Source organism: Choloepus didactylus, chromosome 8, assembly GCF_015220235.1.
Source record: "Choloepus didactylus isolate mChoDid1 chromosome 8, mChoDid1.pri, whole genome shotgun sequence".
NCBI lineage: Eukaryota > Metazoa > Chordata > Mammalia > Pilosa > Megalonychidae > Choloepus > Choloepus didactylus.
The window spans coordinates 93,482,395-93,505,619 of NC_051314.1; the positions used below are offsets into that span (position 1 = coordinate 93,482,395).

General features: G+C 36.2%; 1 protein-coding gene across 3 annotated transcripts in view; it reads left to right on the forward strand.

Annotated features, from left to right (window-relative positions):
- The window catches only part of ADAMTS20 (ADAM metallopeptidase with thrombospondin type 1 motif 20), a 189,877-nt gene that overhangs the window by 54,875 nt on the left and 111,777 nt on the right, over nt 1-23,225 (forward strand). For all 3 annotated transcript variants that reach the window (XM_037847952.1, XM_037847954.1, XM_037847953.1), the window contains exons 5-8: nt 16,386-16,469; nt 17,034-17,158; nt 18,551-18,591; nt 21,901-22,006. In XM_037847952.1, the coding sequence (XP_037703880.1) occupies nt 16,386-16,469; nt 17,034-17,158; nt 18,551-18,591; nt 21,901-22,006 (356 nt within the window). The remainder of the gene's footprint in view (nt 1-16,385; nt 16,470-17,033; nt 17,159-18,550; nt 18,592-21,900; nt 22,007-23,225) is intronic.

Genomic DNA, 23,225 nt, shown 5'->3' on the forward strand with positions numbered 1-23,225 from the left:
TTAATAAGCCTTAGTAAATTTCCCTTAGCTAGACATCCCCAGTTAAGTTCTTTGTAACTCAGAAATCCTGTAAAACCCTGTCATCTTATTTATATATTGCATTTTACTTTAAATTCTTATAAAAGACTACATGGTTTGTGTTTTCTGAACATAGTCTCTGGCACATAGTCAGCATTCATTAAATACTTATTGAGAGAATGAATGAATGAATGGTTAAGTAAAAGCAATACTTTTTTTTGAATGCATGATATTGTGATAGATAAAAAACAGAGACGATCCAAAAAGATTGTCTAAAATTTGTATATTACAGGCACTCATTTTATTTACTTGAATTGAATCTTTTAAATGACAAGAAACCTCTGTATAGAAATTCGTCCTGATGACTTTTTTTTTCCTTAATTTCTCCTGAATCTGGAGGAGGAATGACTGGCATTTATCTAGGTGTGGATGTGACATGCTCATTTTGAAGGGATTCTAATGAGAACAGTGAAGGTGGAGGACGTTAGCTGGGATTCTAGGAAATTATATCATTTAATATGGAACACTATTGGATAAACTTTGCAGTTAAAAATGGCTAAAGGAGATGATATTCATTAAAGAAATTGTGGGGGGAGAAATTGAAGGAAAATATTAGATTTTTTAAATGCAACAGGTTTTTGAAGAATGGTAAATGACAGATAACTCTGATCTCAAATCTTTAAAAGGGAAATATTGACTAGAAGGAGTTAAAGAAGACAAAAGTAATTTTCAGGGTATTTGGAATAGTTGCACATATTTTGGCAACATCTTTACACTCAAAAAGTTTTATTATGTTATTTTAAATGAAAACAGCTTTCATTGCCATTTAGAGGACATTGTGGCATACCTTGAGATAACTGAAGTCCATGGAAGTTTAAAGCCAAAGTTAGTGATTAGCATTTCATGAGGACAAAGCAGACATTTTGACTTCATGGAAAGCAAATCTGCTTCTGAGACTGCTTGAAATAACAGACTAATACATAATACATGTTTCCTAGATTTTTAGTCCCACTAGGAGAGCAGATATTTAGTTGAAGAGACATTTGAGATATAGTCAGCTTTGCATTAATTAAGCATTGAGAGAGATACTGCAGCAGAGTGGAGGAGGAGGAGAACATCCCAAATATAGACGGGACAGGAGGAAAAATTTAGAAGAGAAAATTCTCTCCTTTTAGGTAGTTTAGGTCTTTGTATATGCTTTTTCCCCCTTAGAGGTCAAACTTCAGATGACTTCTAAATAACTTGTGTTTAGTGTTTTCTTCGTTTTGTTCTCCCTTATTGAAAGAATGTCAGATGAGAATAGAGGTAGGCCAGCAGATTTTATGGTTATGTATATTGTTATTGATGAATAAAAATGATCATTGCTATCTCCATGCATATAAACAAGGTTAAAGATGAGACTTAGAGGTAGAGTGACAAATTCTCCTGTCTTGCCTGGGACTTTCCCTGTTTTAGTATTAAAAGTCCCGTATCTCTAGAAACCCCTCCGTTCTGGGCAGTCGGTCACTCTACTTAGAGATAATTAAATATAGTCCAACTTGTTTTATCTCCACTTGTGAAGTCCATTTCCAAAATTGCTCTAAGAGGTAAGAGGCCTGCTGTCTCCACGTAAGTGTCCCCAGATGTTTCCAGTTGATGGGGAATGGAAAGAGTCATTCAGGTTTTGTACCTTTTTTCCTAATTTTTTTTAGTAGGCCTTAATTATAGGCATAAAATTCAAGCACAAACTCTCAAAAATGATAATGTTCTTGGTAATAGTAATTTAGGAAAAAGTCAAGATGTGACAGACTTGGAATATGGTTGTGAACTGTTTAAAGCAAAGTTCAAAGTGATGAAAAAATGTTTTCACGTGCTGAACTCGGATATAGGGGAGAAAATAGCGGAATACTTTCAGCATTGAGCAAGTGGATTATATAAACAATTTGGAGAGATTATCTACCATTACTCCTCCTGAACAAAGTAAACAATTATGTTGTCTTCTTGAACTGTTTTACTTTCAAAAATTTAACAAAATGTGAGTGCAGTAATATAGAAATAATGTGTGTGATATAATTCAACTTTTGAAATGCTGTAATTACAGCATTTTCAAATTATTTTGTAAAAAATAGCTTAGTGAACTCTATTATTCAAAAAGTTTCTGGAATTAATCTTAGAATCAGTGGGTGAGAACCACAACTGTAATATATAGCTTATCTAATGCAATAAGTGTTTATGTCAAATGAGCAGAGATGTTCAATTTTCTGCTATTCAGTAGCTTTTCATTCTTACAGAATTTGAAAAGTATCAGGTTAAAATGGCATTTACATATGCATTATTAAATTATAAATATATATAAAGTAGAGCATGTTTGTTTTTCTATGCAATGAGTTATTGTAATTAACCTTAGAAATATTTACTGTATGTCACAGGTTTCCATTGGTTTTAGAAAGGTTTGACTTTATAATATTCACCTTGTTACAGATTTAATAATGTAAATTTAAGGAGCATCGTGTGATCCTCAGTAACCAGTCCTATTTATTAAAACATAATTACATAATAACATTGTATATCAACTTAAAAACCCTTGCTTGGATTATATTAACTTCATATCATTGCTACCAGTTCTTTAAGATGCTTATTCTGATTTTAATAAGCACCTGTTGTTATTCAGGAAGGGGAATAAATTTCCAACCACACTAAAATAAAAATTAATGATGGAGATAGGGTCAAGTCAGGAAATAGAAGCTATAACAGTTATATGAACAGGGAAATTTTAATATGAAAAATTGTTAGTGTAGAGTGGTTAACTACTAAACTGAGTCAAAAGAGGATTCTAAGGTTTACAGAAGTAGCAGTTGTAGGAAGCAGCTGTGAGAGGACTGAGTGAGGGCTGAGGGAGAACTAAAAAGGAAGGAACTTAGAAAGTTACAGGAGCCATTTCCCCAGGCTGAGATTCAGACTTCTGGAAAAAGGTGTGACTGACAAAAATACCTAGTTCACTGGTAGGAAATCAGCTTGCTGGAGGGTACAGGCTGCAGCTGAACCACGGGAGCAGCCTGATACTGAGTAGAGGAAAAGCTTGCTGAGGGATGTGAGCTGCAGCTAAACCATGAGGGCAGCTAGGTGAGCATACCTCCAACCTCAAACCTCACCCACCTCCAACACACTCAGCAGTCTGTTGGCTGTCACACGGGAAGAAGGAAGGGAAGTTCCTCCTATTATACTCCTGCAGAATCATTCTAGCATCCTTTAATGTCAAAGGTCAAAGGTCAGTTGGAAAGGAGAAATGTCTATAGGGTCTAGCTCTGTTATCACAAAGTAGTATGAAAATGAGTAGATTTTAGACTAAAAGGCAGTAAATTAACTGCCACAGCCAATCTGAGGTTATGAGTCATTAGGGCTTCCTAAAAAGATGAGGCTACTCTGTGAGAAAGTTAGCAAGTGAAATGAAAATACAACGTAAGCCTTTTTTTTTTTTTTTTTTGTTGCCCTGCATTTCTTGAGCTTATGTGTTTCACCACTGACTGTAATTTTTTTTTTTTTAATTAAATTCAGTTTTATTGAAATACATTCACACACCATACAATCATCCATGGTATACAATCCACTGTCCACATTATGATAACATAGTTATGCGTTCATCACCACAATCTATCTCTGAACATTTTCCTTACATCAGAAAGAACCAGAACAAGAATAAAAAATAAAAGTGAAAAAAGAACACCCCAATCATCCCCCCATCCCACCCCATTTGTCCTTTAGTGTTTATCCCCATTCCTCCACTCATCCATACACTAGATAAAGGGGGTGTGATCCACAAGGTCTTCACAATCACACTGTCACCCCCTGTAATCTACATTATTATATAATTGTCTTTAGGAGTCCAGACTGCTGGGTTGGAGTTTGGTAGTTTCAGGTATTTACTTCTAGCTATTCCAATACATTAAAGCCTAAGAGGTATTATCTATATAGTGCATAAGAATGTCCACCAGAGTGACCTCTCAACTCCATTTGGAATCTCTCAGCCACTGAAACTATTTCGTCTCATTTTGCACCCCCTTTTGGTCAAGAAGATACTCTCAGTCCCACGATGCTGGGTCCACATTCATCCCTGGGAGTCATATTCTGCATTGCCAGGGAGATTTACAACCCTGGGAGTCGGGTCCCACGTAGGGGGGAGGGCAGCGAGTTCACCTGTCGAGATGGCTCAGTTAGAGAGAGAGAGGGCCACATCTGAGCAACAAAGAGGTACTCAGGGGGAGACTCTTAGGCACCATTACATGCAAGTTTAGCTTCTCCTTTGCAGTAACGAGCTTCATAAGGGCAAGTCTCATGCTCGAGGGCTCAGCACATCAAACCGCCAGTCCCAATGTTTGTGACAACATCAACACCAGTCCAGGTGAGGATGTCCAACACATCTGCACCTTCCCCCAGATCCTCGGGGCTTGGGAGGGGGAGGCTGTGAATATATTTTTTATTATCTGCCGAAATTACTCTGGGATGTGTCACTATTTCACTCCAGCCTATACTAACCTACCGTATCTCACTTCCTATTCAAAGTTCCATGCAATTGTGGTGTTTGAACAAATCAACTGTAGAGTTGTACCGTTTAGAAAATTAAGATCCTGTACCAAATAGTTATCTCTTCCCTTGGTCTCATATGGAAGTTGAAGTTTTAAAACACAATCAGTTTCAACCTTTACCCTTTGGCCTGGCTTGCCCTGGTCTTAACCAGACCTGCTTCATTCATATCACTAATTGAAGTCTGGGCTCTTTTTCAGTTTTGCTTTTTTTTTTTTTGACAGTGGCTGTATGCACTAATACTGACATTCATATCTGCCGAGCTCTAGCTCTGAGTTTGAGGTGTCTCAGAGATATGCATTGTTCCAGAGACCAATCAGGTTATACACTAGGGGATCAGCATCTCAAAGTTTAGAGATAGGCATTACAATTCAGGGATAGAGTTAACTGCCGTAAGAGCTTACAATCTAGGGACTATTACAATTATTATGTCCATGTTAGGCTATGTTCTAAGATTCAATTCTGAGTTTACACATTGTGCCAGTTTGAATGTATTGTGTCCCCCAAACACCATTATCTTTGATGTAGTCTTGTGGGGCCAACGTTTTGGTGCTGATTAGATTTGCTTGGAATGTGCCCCACCCAGCTGTGGGTGATGACTCTGATGACATATTCCCATGGAGGCATGGCCCCACCCATTCAGGGTGGGCCTTGATCAGTGGAGCCATATAAATGAGCTGACTCAAAGAGAAGGAACTCAGTGCAGCTGTGAGTGACATTTTGAAGAGGAGCAAGCTTGCTAGAGAGGAACGTCCTGGGAGAAAGCCATTTTGAAACCAGAACTTTGGAGCAGAAGCCAGCCACGTGCCTTCCCAGCTAACAGAGGTTTTCCGGACGCCATTGGCCATCCTCCAGTGAAGGTACCCGATTACTGATGTGTTACCTTGGACACTTTATGGCCTTAAGACTGTAACTGCGTAGCCAAATAAACCCCCCTTTTATAAAACATCTCTGGTGTTTTGCATTCTGCAGCATTAGCAAACTAGAACGCACATTGTAGTTAGTCCATATTGGTGAGGCGTCATCCCTCTCACCATGTTTTCTCCAACACTTTTACACCTATATATATTTTTTCCTACAATTTTATGGAGTTATATTCACATACCATACATTTATCCACAGTGTACAATCAGTTGTTCATGGTATCATCATAAAGTTGTACATTTGTCACCACAATCAGCACTTGAACATATTGATTACTACAAGAAAAATTGTTTTGTTTTTTTTTTTAGCAGTAAGAAAAAAATGATAAAAAGAAAAATAACATGTCATACAATACAATATACTAGTAAGGACAGCAAATAACACCACTACCAAGAATCCCATATTCCTCCCCTATATCCCCCTCTCATATACATTTAGCATTGGCATATTGCCTTTGTTACATTTAATGGAGGTATATTAGAATGTTACTGTTGACCACAGTCTCCAGTTTGCTTTGATTATGTTCTTTCCTGAATACCATCCCCTTTTCAACTCTCTACATGGTTGACATTCATTTGCTTTCCCACATGCAAAAACATTTTTATATTTGTTTATTTAGTAACAGTCATTGGCCACTCCAGTTTTTGCCATGTTATACAGTCCCAGTCTTTATCATCTATCTTTACCTCTGGTGTCATATTCTCCTATCCCACCTCTTTCAGCTTTACTCACAGACATCTTTGTTCAGTGTACTTACAATACTTTGCTACCATCACACAGTATTATGCGATCTATTTCTGGATCTATGCAATCAATCCTAAACATTCTGTAGTCCTTCAGCATCAAATGGCTGGTCTCTGCCCTCTTTCTATCTCCTGGTCGCCTGTGTTGTCAGCTTTTAACTCCCAAAGTTTGTTCATTAATGTCTGTTCATATTAGTGAGACCATACAGAATCTGTCCTTTTGTTTCTGGCTAACTTCACTCAACATAATGTCCTCAAGGTTCATCCACATGTCTTTGATCCATGTCTTTGTTCTGTCTTACAGCTGCATAATATTCCATCATGTGTATATACCACAGTTTGTTTATCCACTTGTCCTTTGATGGACATTTGGGCTGTTTCCATCTCTTGGCAATTGTGAATAATGCTGCAATAAACGTCGGTTTACAAATGTCTGTTTGTGTCTTAAGTTTCAGTTCCTCTGAGTATATACCTAGCAATAGAATAGCTGGGTCATATGGCAAATCTATATTTAGCTTCCTGAGGAACCTCCACACTGTCTTCCAGAGAGGCTGCACCATTCTACATTCCCACCAACAATGAATAAGTGTGCCTCTTTCTCCACATCCTCTCCAGCACTTGTCATTTTCTGTTTTTTGGATAATGGCCATTCTGGTAGGTGTGAGATGATATCTCATTGTGGTTTTGATTTACATTTACTTAATAGCCAGTGAAGTTGAGCATTTTTTCATATGTTTTTGAGCTATTTGTATTTCCTCTTCAGAAAAATGTCTGTTCATGTCTTTTGCCCATTTTTTAATTGGATTGTTTGTCTTTCTGTTATTGAGATGCAGGATTCCTTTATATATTTGGGATATTAAACCCTTATCTGATATGTGGTTTCCAAATATCATCTCCCATTGTGTAGGTTGCCTTTTTACTTTTCTGACAAAGTCCTTTGGTGTACAAAAGTGTTTAGTTTTGAGGAGATCCCATTTGTCTATTTGTTCTTTGGTTGCTCGCGCCTTGGGTGTGAGGTCTAAGAAACCACCTCCATCACAAGATCTTTAAGATATTGCCCTACATTTTCTTCTAAGAGTTTTATGGTCTTGGTGCTAATGTTTAGGTCTTTGATCCACTTTGAGTTAATTTTGGTATAAAATGTGAGATGGACATCCTCTTTCATTCTTTTGGAAATGGATATCCAGTTCTCCAAACACCATTTATTGAACAGGGTGCTCTTTCCCAGTTGCTTTGGCTTCACTGCCTTATCAAAGATCAGTTGTCCGTAGATGCGAGGGTCTACTTCTGAACACTCAATTTGATTCCATTGATCAGTATATCTGTCCTTATGCCAGTACCATGCTGTTTTGAGCACTGTAGCTTTGTAATATGCTTCAAAGTCAGGTCGTGTGAGACCTCCCACTTCATTCCTCTTTCTCAAGATATTTTTGGCTATTCGGGGCACCTTACTCTTCCAAATAAATTTAGTTATTGGTTTTTCTATTTCTGTAAAGTAAGTTGTTGGGATTTGAACTGGTATTGCATTGAATCTGTAAATCAGTTTAGGTAAAATTGCCATCTTAACTATATTTAGTCTTCCAATCCATGAACATGGTATGTTCTTCCATTTTTTTAGGTCTTGTTCAATTTCTTTTAGCAGTTTCTTATAGTTTTCTATGTAAAGGTCTTTTGTGTCCTTGGTTAAGTTTATTCCTAAATACTTGATTCTTTTGGTTGCTATTGTAAATGGGATTTTTTTCTTGATTTCCTCCTCTTGGTGCACATCACTTGTATATAGGAATACTACAGATTTTTGCATGTTGATCTTGTTGCCTGCTGCTTTGCTGTATTCATTGACTAGTTCTAGTAGCTTTGCTGTAGATTTTTCTGGATTTCCTACATGTAGAATCATGTCATCTGCAAATAGTGAAAGTTTTACTTCTTCCTCTCCAATTTGGATGCCTTTTATTTCTTTTTCTTGCCTAATTGCTCTATCTAGAACTTCCAGCACAATGTTGAATAACAATGGTGATAGTGGGCATCCCTGTCTTGTTTCTGATCTTAGAGGAAAAGCTTTCAGTCTCTCCCCGTTGAGTGTGATGTTAGCTGTGGGTTTTCATATATTGCCTTTATCATATTGAAAAAGTTCCCTTCTATTCCTATCCTTTGAAGTGTTTTCATCAGGAAAGGATGTTGAATTTTGTCAAATGCCTTTTCTGCATCAATCGAGATGATCATGTGGTTCTTCTGCTTTGATTTATTGATGTGTGGTGTATTACATTAATTGATTTTCTTGTGTTGAACCAGCCTTGCATACCTGGAATAAATCCCACCTGGTCGTGGTGTATAATTCTTTTAATGTGCTGCTGGATTCGATTTGCGAGTATTTTGTTGAGGATTTTTGCATTTATATTCATTAAATAAATTGGTCTGTGATTTTCTTTTTTTGTAGTATCTTTGTCTGGTTTTGGTATTAGGGTGATGTTGGCTCCATAGAAAGAGTTAAGTGGCTTTCCCTCTTCTTCAATTTTTTTGAAGAGTTTGAGCAGGATTGGTACTAATTCGTTCTTGAATGCTTGGTAGAATTCACATGTGAAACCATCTGGTCCTGGGCTTTTCGTTTTTGGGAGCTTTTTGATGACTGACTCAATCTCTTTACTTGTGATTGGTTTGTTGAGATCATCTATTTCTTCTTGAGTTAATGTTGGTTGTTTATGCTTTTCTAGGAAGTTGTCCATTTCATCTAAGTTGTCTAGTTTATTAGCATATAGTTGCTCATAGTATCTTCTCATTATCTCCTTAATTTCTGCAGGGTCGGTAGTTATATTTCCTTTCCCATTTCTGATTGCGTTTATTTGCATCTGCTCTCTGTCTCTTTTTTTGTTAGCCTAGCCAGTGGTCCATTGATTTTATTGATTTTCTCAAAGAACCAACTTCTGGTTTTGTTGATCCTCTCTATTGTTTTCCTGTTCTCAATTGCATTTATTTCTGCTCTAATCTTTGTTATTTCTTCCCTTCTGCTTGCTTTGGGGTTAGCTTGCTGTTCTTTCTCTAATTCCTCCAGGTGAGCAGTTAACTCTTCAATTTTTGCTCTCTCTTCTCTTTTAATGTAGGCATTTAGGGCAATAAATTTCCCTCTCAGCACCGCCTTTGCTGCATCCCATAAGTTTTGATAAGTTGTGTTTTCATTGTCATTTGCCTCGAGGTATTTAGTAATTTATCTTGTAATTTCTTCCTTTACCCACTGGTTTTCTAGGAGGGTGTTGTTTAGCCTCCATATGTTTGTGAATTTTATGACCTTCTGCCTTTTATTTATTTCCAATTTCATTCCATTGTGGTCTGAGAAAGTGTTTTGTATAATATCAATATTTTTAAATTTGTTGAGACTTGCTTTGTGACCCAACATGTGGTCTATCCTAGAGAATGTTCCATGAGCACTTGAGAAAAAAGTGTATCCTGCTGTTGTTGGATGTAGTGTTCTATAAATGTCTGTCAAGTCTAGTTCATTTATCATACAATTCAACATCTCTGTTTCTTTAGTGATCCTCTGTCTAGATGTTCTATCCATTGATGAGAGTGGTGTATTGAAGTCTCCAACTATTATTGTAGAGGTATCTATTTCTCCTTTCAGTGATAGCAGTGTTTGCCTCATGAATTTTGGGGCATTCTGGCTTGGTGCATAAATGTTTATGATTGTTATGTTTTCTTGATGAATTGACCCTTTTATTAATATATAGTGTCCTTCTTTGTCTCTTTTAATTGTTTTGCTTTTGAAGTCTAACTTGTCTGATATTAATATAGCTACTCCTGCTTTTTTCTGGTTGTTTGCATGAAATATCTTTTTCCAACCTTTCACTTTCAGTCTATTTTTGTCCTTGTGTCTAAAGTGAGTTTCTTGTAGACAGCATATAGATGGGTCCTGTTTTTTAATGCATTCTGCCCATCTGTGTCTTTTTATTGGGGAGTTTAATCCATTTATGTTTAGTGTTATTACTGTAAGGGCAGTACTTTCTAGTACCATTTTGTTTTTTGCAATTTATATGTCATATCTTATTTTTTCCTCTCCTTTTACCTTTCCTGATAATCTTCATTTCTGCACTCTTCTCCAACTCTCTCTCTCCTGTCTTTCCCTATCAGTCTGTAGCACTCCCTTTAGTATTTCTTGTAGTGCCGGTCTCTTATTCACAAACTCTCTCAGTGTCTGTTTGTCTGAAAATGTTTTAATCTCTCCCTCATTTTTGAAGGAAAGTTTTGCTGGGTATAGAATTCTTGGTTGGCAGTTTTTCTCTTTCAGTATCTTAAATATATCATGCCACTGTCTTCTTGCCTCCATGGTTTCTGCAGAGAAATCTGTACATAATCTTATCGACCTTCCCTTGTATGTGATGGATCGGTTTTCTCTTGCTGCTTTCAGAATCCTCTCTTTGTCTTTGACATTGGACAATCTGACCAGTAAGTGTCTTGGAGTAGGTCTATTGGGATCTATTCTATTTGGGGTACGTTGTACTTCTTGAATCTCTAATTTTCTGTCTTTTATAAGAGTTGGGAAATTTTCAGTGAATATGTCTTCTATTACTCTTTCTGCCCCTTTGCCCCTCTATTCTCCTTCTGGGATACCCCTAACACGTATATTTGTGCGTTTCATGTTGTCACTCAGCTCCCTAAGACCCTGCTCATATTTTTCCATTTTTTTCACCATCTGTTCTTTTGTGTGTATGAATTCGAATGACCTGTCTTCCAGTTCACTGATCCTTTCTTCTGCCTGTTCAAATCTACTGTTGTGTCCCTCCATTGTGTTTTTCATCTCCTCCATTGTGGCCTTCATTCCCATGAGTTCTGCAATTTGTTTTTTAAAGTTTGTGAATTCTTCTTTATGGTCATCCAGTGTCTTCTTTATATCCTTCAGCTGTTTTGCTTTATCTTCCTTCATTTCATCGAATTTATTTAGCATTAATTGCCTCCACTCCTGTATCTCAGCTGAGCTATTAGTTTGTTCCTTTGGCTGGTCCATGTTTTCGTGTTTCCTGGTATGGCTTGTTATCTTAAGTTGTCTAGGCATCTAATTTTCTTGATTAGTTTATTTTGGAACTTGTTTTCTGTCTTTTACCTAGTGGTTTTCTTGTTGGTTGGCTTTGTTCTCTGGTCTCTGTTATTCAGTTCAACTTATTCTAGACCTCTAACTTAGGTTCTATTTAGTTGATCAGAATTTTTCCCCTCTTGTTTTTTCTGTTTCTTGCTCTGCCTCTATGTAACCTTTTTGTGAGTGGGTCTCCTCAGATATGGTCGACCCTAGTCAGATTTTCCCAGGCTAGTGAGGCCCAGGTCTCATTGGGAGGGTATGGAGTTTTCCTGAGAATGAGACCTTCCTATGAGGCCTTCAGAATTGGTGCTTTTCCTCTCCTGTCCAGCAGGTGGTGCTTGTCAGCCCGCAGCTCCCCCACCAGTGTAAGGAGGTATGTAGACTTTAGTTCTTCTGGTGACTCTGATCCTGTTGGGGGCGTGGCTGACTGAAGCCGGAATCTGAATTCCAGCCCCTAGGGTCTGAGTTCCCAAAAGGAGGACTGCCAGTTGAGCTGGACCTCCCTCCACTCTCCCAATCCTCAGAACTCCAGTTGTCTCTCAGGGGCACTATTCCCTTCTCCCCTCTCCTCTTTGGGGCCTGTCCAGGTAGATTCCTTGGTCAGCCTGAGTTGCCAATTAAAGATGGGGGTGGAGGCCTTCAGTAGTGAATACGGAACTCAAAGACACTGTGGGTACTCTGTCTCCCCCCAAGCCCAGCCTAGTCCCTCAGCCTGGGCTTTCCGATAGAAAATAACCACATATATTACTTTTAGATTTAAAAAAAAAAAAAAATAGAAAAGAAAAACAAGAAAAAAGAAAAAAAAAAAAAAAAGGAGTTTCTTTTAAAAGTCTTTCCCCAGCCTGGAAGTTTTGTCAGTCAACAACATAAGCCTTTTAAGTCTGAATGATAGAATATAAATTCTTCAAAATGAAAAAAATATGAGAACTTGTATGTAAAATCTTCTATTCAAAGTGTCCACTCCTTGTCAAAGTTTTCTTAAGGAAATCAGAGAACCTAGAGGCCATTTAAAAAAACTAATGTAATTCCATAAAACTTCAAAATGCTTTTATGGCAAAAGATACTGTTTATAAATCAGATAAATAACAGACTTGGGAAATACAAAGTGTTTGCAATATATATGATAGATAAAGAATAAATATTATATTTATAAAGTGTTCCTTCAACCCTATTAGGAAAGACACATAAGCTAATATAAAACAGAGAAATAAGTGAAGAGGCAGTCACAGAAAAGGAAATGCAAAAGGCCAATAGATATATGAAAATATACTTAAAAAAGTTTAATGATGTTCTTTCATACTTTAGATATAATCGTTTGTTACCTTTTCCTTGCTTCAACTCAGTGTTCTGTTTATTCTTAATTCTTTGCTCAGTTTACTGTGCGTACATGCCAAACATTATTGTTTTCCAACTTAAAAACAAAAAGATCTTTTTAAACAAGAGTAGTGATATTTGTAAACAAACAAAAAATTTCTTCACTTCCTTGTTAAATCTTTTTAAGGAGAACTTTGTCCTCCTTAATGAAGGTGGCCTCTAAATATGCCTGAATATTTCTTAAAATTCTATATGGAAATTATTTTCAAAACGGTGGTAAGTTAATGGGGATAGTAATTTGTTTCATGCTTTGCATGAAGTATATTTTGCCTCAAATTTTTTTAAATAAATGTTTTTATCAATATAACTCATAACATTTCTATTTTACCTTTTATTAAATATTTATGCCTAGGAAACAAATATTTATAGACTAAAAGATAAAACACATTCTAATTAGTTCAATATAAGTTCTAATAAGGAGCATTTAAAAATGTAGTGATTCTAGTCCCATATAAAAATATTACATGGACAACATTGTGAATGTAATTAATGGCATTAAAATATATATATGAATGTGATTAAAAGGGGAGATGTTGGGTTGTGTGTATGGTAAGAGAATAAAAATTTAAAAAAAAATCTGCACTACACAAACAATGAACTCAAAGTTAAACCATGGACTATAGTTAATAGTATAATAATAAAAATGTGCTATCATCAATTGTAAATATGTGTGTGTGTGTGTGTGTGTGTGTGTGTGTGTGTGTGTATATCCATGGACTTAAAAATATATATATATATTACATGGACTTAAAAAACAGGAAGATACCTTAGAAACTAGACCAGCATTTCCTAAGGTATATTCTATGAAATGGAATACTAGACTTGTGACATCATCCATGGGGAAAAAAAAAAAAGTACCATGGCCAAATAATGGAGTGAAATGCTGTATTCAATACTCCATTCTTGTACCATATATATGCATACCTATTCAGTGTTCCATGGAAATACATATTTAATGCTTTTTTACTCAGCATTTCCCAAAATGTGGCATGTTTTGTTTTTTAAAAACAAATGTCTCCCTCCTACTGCCCCCAGAGCCCCTGATCAGTACTAATCCATTACATGTAGACCTTATGCCAAGGGAGCTCCGCCCAAATGCAGTTGTAGACACTGAGACAAAGGGTAGATAAATCCATTTTCCAGGGTTCAACACCTGTCTTGTAACTAGTAGTAGAGCTAGAACTAAAACCCGGTTTGCTGATTGCATATGACTTCTCTGAGGCTAAGTTTTTTTGCGGGAGTAGGAGGAAGAATTATTTATAATGAGCACTCTGTTTTTGTGCCCTTCACCCCTAAGAGACTATGAGTTTGTAAGGGCAGAGATCATCATGCCTTATTCACTTCTGTATATCTAGTAAGCAGTGTAGTGTTTGATAGGCAGCAGATACTCTAAATATTGAAAGAAATAACAAAACAGTAAGGATCTTGGAAACTTTGCTTTCAATTTGGGCATACTATGATAACTAATTTGGAGCAAATGTAATAGAACTAGCATTCTATGTAAGATATGCCTTTCCTTCTGAAAAAGTTTATAAGTAGTGGTAATAACAGTATCTACCAGGGTTGATACCTGTGACCTAGGTCCTGCTCTAAATGCTTTGTATATGCCATCTCATTTAATCCACATAGAAGCCTGAAATATAGGTAGTATCAACAAAAAGTAGCAGTTGGAGTTTGAACCTGGGTCTGATTATCTTAAAAGATTATGCTTCATAACCACACCCATCTTGCTTACCAATTATTTGAATTGTCTTTTCCCTCACATTACTTTTTAAAGAAAATTTGGTATGATAATATATTTTTAAAATTACTATCATAACACTGGGAATATGTTTCCAAATTCCAGCTAGTAAGTTGCATCTTTTTTCAGCAAAGGTACAGTATCCTTTTCCCTCTGAAGCTACAAATTTTTTTTGTTGGAGTTTTGTGGTTGTACATTTTATAGGTAAGATTATACCATTCAGATTGTTATTATGTAGTCAATATATTTATTTGGAGCATTGAAGATAGTAATTAGCCATTTAGACACCTTATAATGTTTGAGCTCTTTTCTCTGTGGAGTACTGGGAAAATATGTTCTCCTGTTACATAGCAGTCATAACCAACTGTGTTTCATTTTTAAGGGGACTAGAACCTTAGCACATACCTTTGAGATGAACTGTCTACTGAGCCTTGTAATTTGTCTTAGAAGAGCATCTACTTTTAAAGTCACAAGTATGGGTATTCTTTGTTTCCCAAAGCTGCATGTAAAACAGATATTTATAAATTCAACTATAAATTTCCATAGCTTCGATTTTAAAGGGGGCAATACTGCAGTGCTAACAAACCTTCTTAAAATCGCCAGTCATCTGATTGTCCCTGTCATAACCGAAGTTGCTGTCAACTCCATTGGGGTACCCCAACTCTTGCCAAAAAGCTCTCACCAGAGCCAAAGGCATCACTGCAGGTAGAGATGACAAACCTGTAAGTATTTGTGGCTGTACAGCTAAAACAGTAGTATAGGTGGTGGAATTTGTGTTTATGTCTTTGCTGACCCTGTAGTGTCAGCAGCTTCAGGGATGCGATTGACTCTGGTTCTGGTGGTACTCTGGCGCAGGAGGCAATGGTCATGTTGTACACATTGTGTTGAAGTAGCTTTGGCTGATGGAGTGGTATTTCTGGTACTGGTCCTTCTAGTGAAATCTAAGTTCCACAAGATCAGGGATCATGTCCTCTTCCTTATTTGTGTGTCATTGAGAGATGTAGCCCTCTTTAAACAATTGCTGTCTTGGTTTGGGCAGTGGCCCAGGAGATGGCAATCCAAGCTTCAGAAGTCGCTTCCATTGCACAAGGCAGAGGCAGTGGCCATGGAGATGCCCCTACTGCAGTGGTAACCTCTATTATGGCTACACAAAGAAGTTATGAATTAGTGGATTGGATTGCACCTTAACCATGAACCACAAACTGAGCCCACACAGAATTGCATTCTCCAATTTTGGAACATTTTGATATGTTGAGGACAGGATTGTGAACAAGGATCTCTTCCATGGCTCTTTATATGACTCTAGATGAATTTATCTCCATGGATTTCAGTGGTGCTAAACAGTAAAAAGCTATCATCATATTCATGTTAAATATGCAACCATGGTGGAAAAGATTACATAAAAATTACTAGAAAAGAATCAGTAAAACTTACATATTTTTATGAAGTATTGTGGTCACATAAATTGTAGATTTTGACAGAAGGCATGAAGTTAATTTTTTGCTACATCCTCTACAACAGTTGTCCCCAAACTCTAGAGTATATTCACGTCACTTAGGGATTTTGTTTAAATGCAGTTTCTGATTCACTAGGGGTGGGTTGGGCCTGAGAGTCTATATTTCTTATCAGCTCCAGGTGGTATAAAGGCTGTTGATCCATGGACCAGTCTTGAAGTAACAAGGGTGAGGATACTGATTCTCAAACTTGACTTCACATTGAAATCATGAAAAAAAAAAAAAAACACTGGGGAATTTTTTTAAAGTATTGATGCCTGGGTCCTAGCCCTAGAGATTCTAATTTAATTGGTAAGGAATGTGACCTGAGCACTAGGATTTTCAAAAATTCCCCAGAAGATTCTAGTATTTAGCTAAGTTGAAGAATCAATTATCTAGGACCAGTTTCAGCTAACTATTGAAAAGAAATAGTAAGTTTAGGCACTTAATCCCATCTTTTTTCCTTGCAGGTTGCAACAATCTACAAGGACTCAAGTATTGGAAATCTTATAAATATAGTAGTTGTAAAATTAGTTATAATTCACAATGAACAGGTAAGAAAAAGGTTTGAAGTTAATTGTCTTGGTTGTAGTAAGTATTTATGGGGGATTGTATGTAGACCATGAAATACTATTAGAAAAATAAGATTTAAAAAATTTAATTTAGAAACCTTGATTTAAAAAGAAATGACATTACCTTTTTCTATTTTGATGGAAATAAAATGGAAGTGTATAGATGGATGGCAAAAAAGGAGCTTAATTGAAAGTAACAAAATTTACTAACCAATTAAAAAATCTAAGGTCAGAAACACCCAAGTATTGAGTTTTACAAACCTAATGTTGAAGTAAGATTTAAATATGGTAATTTTATAAAGTTAGTTTTTCGGTCTTAGGTATTTAATGGTTACACTGAGAAGATCTAATTAGAGTTCAATTTTGATCATATGTTTTAAGAATTTCTGAAATATGTTTCAGTAAATATATATGAGAAAGATGATGCCATCCTTTCATTTGTCTGTGAAAATGCTGTTTGATAAATTGTATCGATGCAGATAAGCTTGGAAGGAAAAGAGGCCATGAATGTTTTGACGTAATGTCGAATTGCTGATTTTCCTGTAGGAAGGACCAGTCATCAGTTTTAATGCAGCTACCACTTTACACAACTTTTGTTTATGGCAACAAACGCAGAATGTTCTTGATGATGCCCATCCTTCCCACCATGATACTGCTGTTCTTATCACTAGGTACAGTTTTAAAAAGAATCTTTCCAATGGCAATTGTTTATCTTTTCTCTCCTGCATGATCAGTGATACTTCTTGTTACCTTAATTCTTTATCAATAATACATGGAACTATTCTGTGAGTACTTTTATTTGCAAAATAAGCTACTGAATTAAAACATTTCTTGTATTTTTTCAGACCAGAATACTGGTTAGTTATTAGATTTCCAGGGTCAGGTTGTAAAGCAGTGGTTTGACCTAAACAAAATAATCTCCTTATCATGTCAGTGACAGAATGATAGAATCGGGAATAATACCTGGAAAGGAAATGGGCATGGAACCAAGAGCAGGCTTGTTCATTCCCTTCTAGATCTTTCAATCCTTTGGAAAGAAGAAAGAAGAACTTTTGAATTTATTTGGTTGCCCACGTTTTAGACTCCCTGTACTTTTAATCTGTCTACTCCTTGTTTTGATGCTCAGTGCAAGTAGTGGTTTCCAGGCTGCTTTTTAAAAGGATTGTTCTCAACCCTGTTTATTTTCATGAAAACAGCTTCTGCTATAGTAAAATGATTATTCATTTGACAAGAACTACTATATATTGTTAATTCAAACCTTTGTACAGCAACACTGATACTGTCAGACTATTTAAATCCTAGGTTTGTTGTTTATTTTTTTGCTTGACCAAAGGGAATAAATCCTTCACTTAGGGATCAGACTTGGAGAAATCTCATCTTTTTACAACCCTTAAACAAAAACCTTTAGCCCATGTAAAATAGCTGACTTGTAGGTCATGTATTTTATTTTTTTGCAAAATGAAAATGGAGTTGACTTAATTTTATAGACAGTACTTCATCATTCTTTGGTTCTGCCTTGGATTTTAGTTAGAAGCCGAGCTGGAAAGATTGGAGATAAGAGGTTAAAGAGAGAGGTTCAAGGGCCATGAGAGGAGACCATGAGGAAAGAGATAAGAACTATCATCTTGAATGCTAGGTAATGCAGAAGCAAACAAACTTAAACAACTTGGTAACATGTGAGACCATCATTATTTTGCACTAGAAAATAATAGTGGAAGCTCATAATGACACTGAGTCATCAAGAAAAGGATAAATTATATTGCATATATTGTTTAAACAATGGCAGAGGTGCCTAATACAATTAGTAAGGTTTTCATTGAACTTGGTTAAAGCTTCAACTATTTACAACAATCACTTCTATATAACACCAATTGCTTATTGATTTGTATAAATCAATAATGTATTACTCTATCTTTAAACTTATTGAGATCTTAAAAAGAAATTGATGTTGGAAATTGGTTTGTGGTAGTAGACATGTCATAGTTAAAGCTTCTTCATCTGTGTTTTGGAATCCTGCAAAAATATTTTTTGAAAATGCTTCAAAATAAACCTTTTGTTTTAAGGGAAGACATTTGTGGAACCAGAGAGAAATGTGACACATTAGGTAAGTTATTTTGTAAATTAAATATAGCTCATATCATTATTTATTGAATTATTTAAAATAATTTTAGGCTGCTTGCCTTTTATTTTACATTTTCATTATTTTTGATTAGTTGTCTTGATTAATGATTACAGTTGTCACTATTATTTGAGTCTGCTTCTGTAAAGTTTACAGAATAAGGACTAATATTTATTTTTCAATATTAAATATCAGGTGCTATGCAAAGTTTGACATATTAATAAAAGTTGTTTTATTATTTAATACTTGATCCATTCAAAATAATATATGTGTAACCTATATGCAGATTTAAAGCAAGATAATAAAATGAATAGCCATGAATCCACTACCAGATTAAAGAGCTAAAACTTTAACAATATTGTTGTATGACCTGTGCTCATAGTCCTTATTCTATCTCCTTGCTTTTCCCCAAGAGATAGCCAATGTCCTGAATTTTGTATTTGCTGCTTCCTCCCATCTTTTGAAAAATAGTTTTATTACCTATGTATGTGTTCCTAAACAAGAAATTGTTTGGTTTTGCTTCTTTATTAGCCTTGTAGTTGTAGTTCATGCATTTTCACTGCTGTATAATATTCCATCCACAGTTTATATATCTACATTCTATCAGTGGATATTTGGGCTGATTCCAGTTTTTTGTGTGTTTTTTTCCTACTATAAACTTTTCTGTAAGAGTTAGGCTATAGTCCTAGATTAAAATTGCTACAACATTAAGAGTGCTAATGTTAGACTTTATAAGATATAACAAATTATTTTCTAAAATCGTTATACCAATTTACCCTTCTGTCAGTAGACCATAAGCATTCCTTTTGATTGTTTTCTGATCATCACCAGAAATCTGTATTAGTCAGTGTTCTCCAGAAAAAAAGAACCAGCATGATATTTTATACATTAAGAGATTTATTGTAAGGAATTAGCTCACACGACCATGGGGGTTGGCAAATCTGTACTCCATAAGACAGGCAACAAGCTGGAAACTTCAATAAAGGTGAAGCTGAAGTCTTTAGACCGAATTCACAAGGGGTTAGTTTTTGGCTGGAAATTCTGGCAAGAGCCAGTGCTGACGTTGAGTGAGAATTCCTTTCTGACCTCTGAAATGTTCAGTTCTGGCTTTTAAGACCTCCAACTAATTGGATGAGGAGACTCCCCACATTGCTGAGGGCAATCTCCTTTGTGTTCAGCTTTAACTTATTCTGACAGGAGAGAAATATAAAATAAGGTGGGAATTGACTAAAAAATGCACGTACAAGCAAGAATTTTAGAATCTTGAGGAAAACAGCAATACCTCAGGCTTTCTACAGAGGACTGTTAAAGGGTTTTTTCTTTGTATGTGTGTGTGTTTTGTTTTGTTTTGTTTTTTGCTTTTGGGCTTGATTCTAATTAAGAAAAAGCTCTTTTGGGGGGTTGTTTTGGTTTGTTACATTTGCCAGAATACTAAATACCAGAAATGGACTGGCTTTTAAAATGGGGGTTTATTAGTTCACAAATTTACAGTTCTGAGGCCATGAAAGTGTCCCAATGTCCCAATTAAGGCAGCAATAGGACAGTACCTTCTCTAAAAAAAGGCTGATGGCATCTGGGGTTCCTCTGTCACATGGGAAGGCACATGGCCGGAGTCTGCTGGCCTCTCCCGGGGTTAGCTGCTGGTTTCTGTTGCTTTCTCCAAAATATCTCTGGGCTTCTAATAGCTCCTCTCTCTTAGCTCCTGTGCATCCTCGCTTGTTTCACCCAGGGATTTCTCTCTAAGTGTCTTGGGGTTCTCTCTCAGCTTCTTTGTGGCAAACTCTGGATTTCGTCTCTTAGCTTCTCTCCTGGTTCTAGTTTCAACAGCTATCTTCAAAGTGTCTCTGGACATTTTCTCTCTAAGCCTCTCTGTGTTGGCTCTGAGCTCTCTTAAGGACTCCAGTAAACTAATTAAGACCCAGTTTGAATTGGCAGGGTCACATCTCCATGGAAACAACCTAATCAAAACATCCCACACACAATGGGCCCAGCAAGAGTGGATTTAAAGAACATAGTCTTTTATGGAGTACATAAGAGATTCAAACCAGCACAGGGGTCTTTGCCCAATCAAGGCCTTTTGCCATGGGGGCCAGAAGGAAGACAAATCTTCCCCTTTAAAAAAAAAAAAGTGTTGGCTAATGAACTCAGTAGGCTTTGAACTTTTTCCAGCCTTTGCAATTCTTCAACTTCACTTTCATTTCTCTTAAAGTACAACAAAAACATTTAACAGTTAGGAAATCTACCTTAAAGATTAGGAAAATATCCATGTTTTTATGAATAAAGAGAATATACTGGGGGAGAGAGCTAAAACACAGTAGCTAATACAGGTGTATTTATGCTATATTAAGAAATTTCTAAATGCAAAAATTTTAGAGCAAGGAACTGATTATTCTGTATATGAAAAATATCCTTCTCTTTTATAAAGGGATTCTTCACAGAAGAACAGATAAATTTACAACCAACTATTGACAGACAGCAATACTAACTTGATTGATGATGGAATATAGATCATTTTAATGAACATTTATTTTTAATGTCTTATTCAGTATTAGTTTTAATTGACTCTATTATAAATTGTAATTTTTACTGTCTCCAGCCAGTTCATACAACCTTCAGCTTTGGCAGCACATTGCACTCTATTCTTTCTTTAAGAGGGATTAGATCCTGATGTATAATACATTTCCTATTGCTGAAAGAGTTACAAAATTATTAAGTACTCACAATAATTCTTATATCACAATCATGTTTCATTTAACTTACATACTGTTTATGAACTATTCGGGCATATTCTAAGCACTTAATATAAATTTACTCATTTATTTATCATGTGATAACTGAATATTTTTATACAGCTTCAAAATTTTAAAAACTTAAAGAAACATCATAGATATGCAACCTTCTGAGCTATTTTCTTGTCTTATTAGTTTTTCTGTTACCAGTGACAACATTTGTTGACTTTCCTACTGACTATGCTAATGTGTCCTAACACTTCATCCTTCCTGTGACAAATATTCTTTCCTATTTCCTCTCTTTCCTTAAATTGTTTGCCTACCCCAGAGTTCTGGATTATTTTCTTGAATAAAAGCATTCAAGAATTTGCTAGAAATAGTTCACCCGCAGACAAATAATTCCATTCCTTTTTTCTCTCGCCTTATTAAACATTCATCAGTATTGAGGGCCAACTCTGCCTTCATTGCTAAGTAGTCATGCCAATGATAAATGCTTTACAATTTAATTCTTTGTGGTTTTGGTATTATTTCCCATGTGATGAAATACAAATGTGAAATTTTTCAGGTTTAGCAGAATTAGGTACCTTGTGTGATCCTTTACGGAGCTGCTCTGTTAGTGAGGAGAATGGACTCAGTGCTGCCTTTACTATAGCCCACGAGCTGGGGCATGTGTGAGTATCTCTTATCACCTCAATAATGTGTCTTCTTTTTATCATTGCACAGAATGCCCAAAATTCCATCTTCACTTGAGTAACTAGCACCTTCATTACTTTATTTAAAAAAAAGTTCTAGTTAAACTTTCATCCCTTAAATGCTAACCCTTACTCTTTTGTGATCTGTGTTAGGTCAGACAGGCTGCACAGATCAACAGAATAAACAAAGAACTAGAACTTGGGAATTCTTTCTTTTATTTCATTTACTATATTGGATTACACTTCTGGCCTCTATCCCTTGTTATCCTTCATGTGATAACAAGGTGCTGTCCTCCCATAACATGGTACGGAGGCCTATAAGGGCTCTTGGCTCCAGGAAACTCCCAACAAATATTTGTAATTCCAACTCATTTCCTGCTCTTACAGCCCAGAGCCCCAGCAGAGGTTGTGGCCCATGGGGATTTCTTATTCATTAACAGAATTTTTTTTCTAGTTTTCCCCTCAGTTCCATAGTTTTTCATAAAAATTTGGGATTCTCGTATCTGATCCTACATTACTAAAAATTCTGCTGGAATTCTTTGCTCTAAGAATAGAGGCCATGGTTTCCCTGATATTCTCAGAGCTCCATGAAAAGCCAGAAATCTGCTTCAAACTCATCCTCTGAAAAATGATTCCACTGTGCCCCCTGGACTCCTGGGGTTTCTTTGTTATCTGCTAAACGGAATTGAGGCTAGAGTTGCTGCTCTTAGTTTGACCACATTTTCTTTACCTGGCCACACCTTGAAGCACCCTTGGAACATATAGGTGGAATAATTTGAAGTAGAGATGATTTTTAGTAAAATAGTGCCTCTTTACTTCCTTTTATAGCATGGTTATATCTCATGATCATTAGCAAGCTGCACACTCCATTTTTAAAGTTGCTTGTTGAGGTGAGGGCATAGTATCAAGAGACTATCCAAGAACTATAGAAGCTTTGCAGCAACATCTTGGAAGCACTATTTGCTGGTTTCCAAGACTGTTAACTAGTAGAAGACCACCTGTTCTTGCAGAGAAGTACCTGTTTAGATGGTTATTTACTTCCTGAGAAGCTCTTCAGGTGTCTCTGTGGGTACGTGGTTGAAATGAAAGAATGATTTAAATACAAATTTCAGCAGGCAAGGGCTTGGTGGTTGCAATGTTTCTTCTAAATTTGAATATATATGTGGGTTCTTGAAAGAATGCATGGGTCTTTTATTGA